The sequence below is a fragment of the Montipora capricornis genome, chromosome 8 (genome assembly GCF_036669925.1).
Source record: "Montipora capricornis isolate CH-2021 chromosome 8, ASM3666992v2, whole genome shotgun sequence".
Taxonomy (NCBI): Eukaryota; Metazoa; Cnidaria; class Anthozoa; order Scleractinia; family Acroporidae; genus Montipora; species Montipora capricornis.
This window is the reverse complement of record NC_090890.1, coordinates 11,817,151-11,827,150: the sequence shown is the minus strand read 5'-3', so window position 1 is coordinate 11,827,150 and position 10,000 is coordinate 11,817,151. Positions and strand designations below refer to the sequence as shown.

Here is a 10,000-nt window from a genome sequence, read left to right as displayed (position 1 = left end):
ACAAAAGAAAAAAAAGTGGGTTACAGCAGAGGCCACTGGACATGATGACAATTTTCCTGTTAACTGTACTTCTTGGTACAGCCATGTAACATGAATCGCATTATCCTACATGTATAGAGACGTGCAAAGCTTGTGCAAATTCTATGAAAATTCTTTATTGTTTTTGTCAGGAAAACAGAGAAGCAAAGCAAAGCACTGGAAATGTAAGTGAGAGAGCTATCTCCATTGAAATCACAGAGACAAAGGATGCTTTACATTCAGAAGAACCCTTTAAAACTGGCAATAAAAGAAAAACATGGGATGTGCCAGGGATTAGAGAAAGTAAAGAAAAGGGTTCGAAAGCAAACTCCATTGTTGATTTGACTGAAAATTATAGCAGCTACGTTTCCACCAGTGAAAGTCAGTCAGAACATTTCCACAATTCTTTTGAGTTGACTAGTATTGGACGTAATGAAAGCAGAATTTTTGAGCATATAACTAGACAAGATCTGAGAGAGCATGCCAGTGATACACAGCTTGGATTTGAGCATGCAGATCCACCTCTTAGCTCCACTATGTATAAAGATGTTGCTGAGATAAAGAGACCATTTTCACAACTTTCTGTGATCTCAGAGGGAGTGATGTCAGATTGTGAATTATCTAAAACTCTGATAAACAAACAGGAATCAACTCAAAAAGGGAGAAGAGGTTTAGAGTTTGACTCCTTGGCATCAACTTCATTGTCTGTGGCTTTTTCAGGTGAGAGATTTGTTTAATGTGTACACCTGTTAGGGTTTGCATTGACAACTAGATATAACAATGGTTGATGACGCTGATGATGATGACAATGACAATAATTTAGTATAAAATAGGAAAAGAAATATTAATATCAAATCCAACATACATGTAACATTGTTAAAAGTCTAACTGGCCAGAGGCAAACAGTTTGCCAGGTACAAAGCATGGTATGGTTTAAAGTCAAGCCTAGTATCTCTTGTAGCTGTTTTCATTGTTGTTACACAACCCCCTTCCCCTCAGAGGAGTGTTGTGTGACGACACTTTAAAGTGGCTGCAGGGGAGACTGCAGCCAGTCAGTGTTGAGGGCAGGATGCAAAAGCAGGGACTATAGCACTCTCAGTACTGAGTGGACCAGAATGTGCCAGCCCTATAATATTCAAAGGACTTTTTTGGTGATGTGAAACGAGAGCCTTGATGTGAAAAGAGAGCCTTTACTTTAAATTTGCATTTTACTGCAAACAAAACGTGGAATTCTTTCAGGCTTACTTGCAATTGCTTAATAACTTGCTCACCTAACTTCAATGATCTTCCTTCTTAACTTTCATTTCATGTTCATTGGATGCACTTCAAATATTTGAAATTGCATAATAATATTGTCTCTTTTTATAGGACTGGTGTATGCCAACTGCAAACTGGAGACAGCAGACTGCAGACTGCCTACAAATGCACTGATAAACAGTATTTAAGTCTAAGAACCCATTTCAAGTAGCACTGATAAACAGTATTTAAGTCTAAGAATCCATTTTAAAATGGGTAACTTTGAATAACTGCAAGTAACGGTTAGTCTGCAGTCTGTAAGTGTCAGGCATCTTCTCTTTATTACCTTTACCATTCAACATTGACTGTCAGGGTGATCATCAAATTTAAAAGCAGTTGTTTGACATTGAAAGCATCATGAATGCTACATACAGTGTGTTCTACCTGCTGGTTGTTGGACTTTCAAATGTCAGATTTTACCTTGAAGAGGTACATTATAAGGTCTTCCTCTTCTCTCTGCAGATTTCACCAATGCAACAGCTAGTTCAGTGGTAGAAATAGATAAAAAATCACCAAGCCAGCAACACCCTGACACAGAAGCAGAAATTGTAAATGCTTCTCATTACCGAAATTTGAATGAACAACGATCATCCAAAGCTCAATCGGAAAATCTCCCAACAAAAACAAAGTACTCTTCTGGATTGGTTGAGAACCAAAAATCTCAAGCTATTAGTGCCTCAAGGGGGCCCTATCCACCAAACCAAGACGTGACGCTGGTGAGCTTGGAACAACTAAGACAGAAGCTTCTTGAAGAGAAGCAAAGACACTTAGATGCTCTTAAACATCAAGAACTGAGGCGACTTCGCAAACAACAGAAAGGGCACTTTGTTGAGTTTGGTCAAGCTTCTGCTTCCTCATATATCAGCACTCCAACACATGCAACTGATAGGCCATGCTCCAGTTCTATGCCATCGATAAGGAGTCCAGAATTAAACCAGTCACCTGTTATTATTGACAGGTCATCACCACTCAGAAGGGCCCTTTCCATGCCTCCAGGTAAAATGTATTCAATACTGGAGCTCAGTGGGGAGAGTTATGACTTTGATGTGCAGGATCACGACACTGAACTAGAATCATTGTCTGATAAGGAGAACCATGTGGTGAATGGAGATGTGAGTGTGGCAAGGAGTGATGCAAGAAATGTTTCTAGGAATATTATGAGAAGTGTTAACACTGGAAGGAATACAGATACAAACTTCCCAGAGAAGAATGATTGCAAAATGTCTTCTTTACCAAGGGGAAGCTTCAAGGTATATATAATAGTATTTGTAAACACGTACTGTCATTTTCATTCATGTTACTGTACTTTCAATCCATGTCCATACACATGTAACAACAGATCACAGTAATGCCACTGTGATAAGGACTGAAACAACAACCACAGTCACCTGTAAACTTGGGCAGGTCCTTTCAGGGGAAATAGTACTAAGTAGCTAAGCATTGAAAATGTAAAGAGAGGAAATTGCCACACTGTAACATGTTCCTTAATGTTGTGGCCCTGCAACATGAACCTTCTTTTACGTCTAAGGTGAAAATTATGAGCCTAGTGCCATTAGTTTCCTCTGCAGTACTTTCAACTTGTTATACTTGGTATGTTCCTGAAGTATTTTCTCGTACTGGGTGATTGCTGTGGTAGAAATGAAAAGTTGTGTTGAGCAAATTAAAGTAGCTTTCATTCTCATTGTCATTTCTAGGAAACGGAAGTGTTACACCCTTTTATTCATATTTAACCCTTGACGTCCAAACCAGCCTAAACCGGCCAGACTTTGTATTTTACTCTGTCTAACGCCAGACGATTTTACTCGTCAATGGGGAACCCCTGGGAGTCAATGGGTTAAGCCTTATTTAAAAAACAGATCCTGTAATACGGTACTTTTCTGGGTAGCCACAGGCAGCCCAAAGGAGATTGCAAGCAGCTCATAGGTTGAAGTGCCATTCATGCCTAAATTTGTTAGGTTTTTCATTGGTTGCTGCTAAAGTCATGTAATGTTCATATCGTAACTGCAATGATCACTTCATATGTTGTCATTTTGTTGATTATTGTGCAGGTTTTTGCAAGTGATGGAAGAGACAAATTTGCCAAGCTCTCTGCTCTTGCCAAGGGATTTTTGACAAGGTTGTTGATGAAAACTGACAAAGTCCAAGGCTTGGTTAAGACAGTTAAGGTGAGAAACTTTTTAAAAACTCTTTTTGTGTCAAATTGTGATGACACAAAAAGGATTACAAGATCTTCGTGGTTGTAGTGCTCAGCTGGGACTTGTGGAGCTTGCTTAAATTCTGCTCCAATCTCACTTAACACACAGGCCTCTTGCAACTGAGCCATTGTGATAACTGCAACAGAGTTTTACATGAAGATAATGCAAAGAAGATAAGATACTGAGAAAAGTTTTGTCTTGCATTTTATCGCAAATTAATGATCGTAATACAAAAAGGTAGTCATTTATTGTCTGTAAAGTTGTTTGCACCAATAATAGTACAATACTGCAGCTCTGCTTTTGTCCCTCCTTCTTTGTGTTCTTCCTTGTTGTCTTCTTCTTCTTCTTCTTCTTCTTCTTCTTCTTCTAATTTTTGTCATTGTCAAGTGCTCCCATCAACATCATCACCATTGGCAGAATTGGTTTTTAAAATCTGCATAACCCATTGACTCCAGGGGGTTCCCCATTGACGAGTAAGGTTTAGGCGTCAGAGGGTTAAAGTTTAACTTCCACCCTTTAGCCTTCCATTCACGCTGAAAATCAGTTGTGTTATGGTATCATGTTAGAAGGTCCCAAGGAATTAGAAAGAGAGTAATGAGACATTAACTTTCCTTTGAAAGGATACAAGGGATGTTCTTGAGGACATGTCAAGAGATGACTCACAGACTGTGCAGGAGAGAGTGCTAAAGGAGAGTGTGGAGAGTCACGTATGTACCTGCAGTTATTAAACCATTAATGGTAGTTACATAACTTGTCAATGATTTAACCTAGCAGTCGTTTTGTAACTTAACAAAGGATCCTATGGTAGGGCATTAGCTGTAGTTCTGTGAGAGACTGTCATACATGTAGTTTCAGCAATGTTTGAGTCAACTTTAGAGACAAGTGGAACTACAGTAGCTTAGGCAATCCTGTCTTATTTATATCCAACATACTTAAATATATGTAATATCTAGAAAATTTAGTTAAATACTACAGGTATTGGAAATTGTTTCCTTTGAATTTTTGTGCAAGGACTGCTTTTAAGACAATGAATAGATGAAGTCAGGTCTTTCTTGTAAGTTGATTTCTTGTAATATCTTTTTAGCTCAAAGTAGCAAGAGCAAGCCTTCATGATATCTTCTTTAAGATTCCTACAAAAGAGAAAATGTCCTACATTACTCATTCAAGAAGTTTGGCAAGAGCAAAGCAAGCGAAGAGGGTCACGAAGGTGAGGGATCTTTGTTCGACCTTGTGATGGGATTTATTTAGCCATATGGAAAGGCTGCTTTCATCTTTAATGAGTTAATGACTGACACACACAGCTTTATGATACAGCTCTGAAAATATAAAGAGGCCACTGACCACTTATGAAGTCCCATACACAGGAATGGGGACAAACTGCTGGCTGCAGTGGCTTTAGGTCAACGTTTTTTCTGTATATGTCCGATCTCACCCATAGATCAATATTATTGCTTGTAAAGCACATTTGAATATGTAAAAAGAAAATGCTCAATACAAATTCATTACCGTTACTGTATACAGTGAACTCCCACCTTCTCAATTTGAACAGGATTATAACAACAGATCTATATCGTTAAGCAGTGTTGTGGATGAATGCAACTAAAATTTATTATAATACACCGTGTCCCTTTAATACTTTTTTTTTCTTTTTTTCCGTAGAATTGAGTTTTCATTTTATGCTAGCTTTGATAAGTTTTGTTTAATCCGAACGATGCACAGTCACATTTTAAAGTGCTCCAACTTGACAGATTGTTTCTTATCTCAGAGTTCCGCTGGTCACTCAAGACTGTCTGCTGTTACGCTGAAATCTATTCAGAGACGACAGGAGGGCCTGGAAACGTATCCTTGAAATGAAAGAGAATGTGACTCTGCAAGTGTTATACCCGTGTCAAATTTCAAAATACCTGTGTCAGTTGGTTGACCACCGGACTACTATGTGAGAGGTCACAGGATCAAAAAACTCTGGTCGGACCAACAATCAGGGTCTTTAAATAACTGAGGATAAAGTGCTGCCTTTGTAATGACATCTGCATATGGTTGGACTCTCTGGAGTCATGTTGGATAAGGACAATAAAGCATAGGCCCCATCTCACAACCCTTCGATATTCATAACCCTGTAAGACATAAACGAACCCACACACTATTCACAAAAAGCAGGGATGAAGTTTCTGGTGTTATGGTCTTTCCTCTGTGGTATAGCTAGAGGGCTGTGAATTGGAAAACTGTTAAAGGATAATTTTGTCTGTCTCTCAAAATAAAGTTATTGTATCAAATTTTCTCGTTCCCGCACCAAATTTGGAAAACTTGAAGTTTGGAAAATTATTGGCAACGTACGGTATTTGGTCCATTTATCCCAGAAGTAGCCCCCTACTTGATGATTAAAATAGTCTGAATTGTCTAGACAGTGAGAGTAAAATCTTTAAGTCCCACTCTGAGGATTCATAGGGTTAATAAAAGTACCTGACAAACATTACATTGTTTTTTGTCTAAAAAGCTCCAATTACTGGCAACACACAGCCTTATGTCTTTCTACGTGACCTGACCAATAGGAATCCTGTACGTAAATAAATCAAAAAGTAAATACTATTGATTATTTCTTTAACTGCATGTTCCATAAAAAGTTCTGTGAGACAAAGTGAAAATCCTGGGGCTAAACCTAAGCCGGATCTCCGGGAAGAGAGAAAAAGAAAGAACTGGAACATTAGGTATGTTTACCATTACGAGTACCCTTGATTCTAGGTGTGGGTCAACTCCCATGTGTATAAATGAAGTAGTAACGTAATAGGCGCGGTGGCCTCATGGTCAGAGTGCTCTACTCCGGATCGAGTGGTCCGGGTTCGCGTCCTGGCTGGGGACATTGTGTTGTGTTCTTGGGCAAGACACTTTACTCTCACAGTGCCTCTCTCCACCCAGGTGTATAAATGTGTACCGGCGAAATGCTGGGGGTAACACTGCGATGGACTAGCATCCCGTCCAGGGGGGAGTAGAAATACTCCTAGTCGCTTCATGCTAATGAAACCGGAGATAAGTGCTGGCCTGATGGGCCTTCTGGCTCGTAAGCAGATACTTTTAGTAACATACAGCTGCCAGCAAGGGGTGGGAAGGTAAACGAGGCACTAACATGGGACTGTCTAGGGGGGAAGGGGGCCCAACACTCTTGTTTTATCCTTGGTAAGTACCCTGCAAGTTGTTTTACTGCATGGAAAAATTCTCTTAACTTTTTCAAGTCAATGGACAATTTCATTGGAGTGAACTAAGAGATGCAAGTCAAAAGTCGTCTGGGTACTTTGCCAAAGTAAAACATTTTTCTGACCGATCACATTACAGTCATTGTGGGCACCGGTGGCTCAGGTGGTTGAGCATCGGGCTGTCACCAAGAAGGTCGCGGGTTCCAATCCCGGCCAGATCAACCCTCAGGATCTTAAAATAACTGAGGAGAAAGTGCTGCCTTTTTAATGACATCTGTAGATGGTTAGACTTTCAAGTCTTCTCGGATAAGGACTGTAAACCGTAGGTCCCGTCTCACAAATGACTTTTATGTTCATAAGTTCCCTGTAAGAGTAGGGGATGTATTCCCCGGTGTTGTGGCTGTCGTGTTCTCTCCAGCAGAAGTGGCCAGCTTGGCAGTGAAAAGATTTACGGTGTATGAGGCCACCTAAGCAGAAACAACCATAAGTCAAAAAGGGACTTTGCCGAGTGCTGGAACATGTAGATGTAGATGTAGATGACTTATACTGCCTCTCAGTCCTCAAACAACTCCTTTCTTCCCCATTTAATGTTCAATAGGGTAGTCTTGTACCTTGATAACATTGTCAGGGGGAGATTGGAAAGTGGACGGAAATGTGCATTCATGACTCATTGAGTCTGCATAAGACAAAAACAGGGAAAGCGTCTAAACACTCTTAAAGTTTTTATCTGGAGTTACTGATGAACTTGTGGCCTTCGGTTCGCACCTTTACCACCCCCCCCCCCCCCCCCTCCTCCATCAATAGGCAGCTTTAGAAACGACGAGGGCTACAGCAACGATAACGCCACAAAGCAAGCATATTATTGGTCAAGGAAGGAATTTCAGTGCATTTTCTGCTGTAGTCCATAAAACAACAATGTGAAATCACCAAATTTCAGGTTTTGACGACTACGTGAGCATATGACAAGAAATCGTCCACTTTATATCTTCATTTTAGCACCGTTCCTATAAATCCAGTTGTTCAAGGTGAACAAGGTGAAATACTTAACGATAGCGTTAAGTTATATTTTGAAGACACGTTGCCGTTGCCCTTGCTAAAACTCCCTAATGTTCCGTTTTACGGGAATTGAAAGCTACAGCTACACGGATCAGAGGAAAGCCGATTCAGACGTCGATAGAATGAGACAGGATTCAAACTGGCGACCTCCAGCTCAGACGTACTGAGCTACGCCTCTCAATGATGATTATTCACAGTTTAACCTTTTCTTTGGGGTGCAAGGATGGCGCAGTTGTGAGAGCACTCGCCTACCACAAATGCGGTCCGGGTTCGATTACCAGACTCGGCGTCATATGTGGGTTGAGTTTGTTGGTTCTCTACTCTGCGCCGAGAGGTTTTTCTCCGGGTCTGACTCCGGTTTTCTCCTCTCAAAAACCAACATTTGACTTGATTTGTGATAATTGTTAATTTCAGTTTACTGTGTGCCCAATTTGCGCTCCAGCGCTAGAACGACTAGACACTTAAAGTGGTTTTTCCTTTGGATTTCAAAACTATGTTAACTAAACACTAACTCACCTAAGTTTTAAGTTCTGATTTTAAAAAGACACCGGTTGATTTTAGCTGGAATTTTCTTATGTATTGGTCCGCCATTACTAACTTCAGAAGCTTGAAAGAGCTGGGTCGAGGAGAAAATGACGTCAAACACTCACTAGTTTAAGAATGCAATGCGTGTGTACGCGGCCTAATTAATATGCAGCACGGAAGTTTCGGGCTTTCAGACTTTTCAACCCGTGTTTTGCATATATAATAAACTGCGTTTACACGTTGAAATTTTAAGCTAGTGAGTAAATGACGTCATTTTCTCTAGATCAAACCCTCTGATGTCCAATCGGCCAGTTTTAAACGTGAGAAATGGCGGACCGTGAAATCCAAAACTTACACTCAAAATAAAACAGCCTTCGGATAAAACTCAAAGCTCAAATTTAGGTATTAAGCGAACACGCATTCAAAATCTGAAGAAAGAAAAGGAAATGATTTTTTGATCATAGTACCACTTTAAATAAAGTTCCTTTCCCTTTCCTTTCCTTTTGTGCAATCAATGTAAATCTGAAGTTTTTTTACATTACAATAAATTATGGAAACTATTATCTTAACATTTTTATGGTAGATGCGATTTGAGCTTGACACAGTATTGCACATTTGTTACAGGGTACTGAAGCCACAGCAGTGTCATTCATCCCCAGTCCTACCTGAGAGGACAAGGTATGAGAACAATTTATCTTTTCTGCTAATCCAATTAACAATTCCACGAGCGCGAGTTGGATATGAGATGATAGACAGCTAACGTTGCGCGTAACACAAATTATGGATAGATCTTCCCTACTTTATTTTGGAAAAACAAGAAGACTGATGGGGTCACTCACTGATCTTTGTAGAGCATGTTATAATATAGACTTCATGTATGGTCCCGAGGGACCAGACATTAAGTACTTTGTTATATATTTAGACTTTTCCTTCAACAATCGCAGCAAAAGATCCGGAGAGGGCAACAACTGGAAAATTGTATCCCGGTCGGGGCACGTGACCAAGAATCAACCAATCACAGTGCTCGTTTTGTTGAGTGAAAGCCTAAGTATGTAACTGTAGCTCACATACCATGATGGATCAATCAAACTTCTAGAATTGCATTATCCAATGATCTAGTTTCTAATAATTAACAATTATTCCATGAGCGCGCGTTGGATATGAGATGATAGATAGCCAACGAGGCGCCTAGCGCCGATTTGGCTATAATCATCTCATCTCATTTTGTTAGCTTGCTTTATGCAAAACAAGAACATCATTCTAAAAGCTTATTCTACGCAAAAAGTAGGTTCTGGAGGTAATTTTGAGAGTGGAAATCAAGGTTACGCGGCAGACGGCAAATACAAACTCACGATTTAATTAAGTTAACACACCAGAAAGACGCTAACCTCATTTTGACAAGAAAATGCTTTTAATTACTATTGCCATAAAAACTATCCAGTTAAGCTCGCATATCATAAAACATGATGAATTCATAAAGGCCACCTTTTCCAGCGAACAATTTTTTGAAACAAACAACATATTTGCTATTAGAGGCAAAAACCCCTTCTATTTCATTACGTGCGTGAAGAGAAGAAACTCAATCGTGTCAAATATGCGCAATATTGCAACAAACTAAATTTCAGGATCAAACGGTTTCCATGAAGAACCTTTTGCGTGAATAATAAAGCACAAAATACACGACAAGCTTTCTTTCAAATAATTCTTAGCTGTTACATTTCC

At 39.7% G+C, this 10,000-nt stretch overlaps 1 protein-coding gene across 1 annotated transcript in view; it reads left to right on the top strand.

Annotated features, from left to right (window-relative positions):
• LOC138060612 (uncharacterized) overlaps positions 1 to 10,000 on the top strand; it is a 21,547-nt gene that overhangs the window by 4,828 nt on the left and 6,719 nt on the right. The window contains exons 4-11 of the mRNA XM_068906454.1: positions 171 to 738; positions 1,777 to 2,564; positions 3,363 to 3,479; positions 4,130 to 4,216; positions 4,594 to 4,716; positions 5,275 to 5,348; positions 6,131 to 6,214; positions 8,903 to 8,956. Of these exons, the coding sequence (XP_068762555.1) occupies positions 171 to 738; positions 1,777 to 2,564; positions 3,363 to 3,479; positions 4,130 to 4,216; positions 4,594 to 4,716; positions 5,275 to 5,348; positions 6,131 to 6,214; positions 8,903 to 8,956 (1,895 nt within the window). The remainder of the gene's footprint in view (positions 1 to 170; positions 739 to 1,776; positions 2,565 to 3,362; positions 3,480 to 4,129; positions 4,217 to 4,593; positions 4,717 to 5,274; positions 5,349 to 6,130; positions 6,215 to 8,902; positions 8,957 to 10,000) is intronic.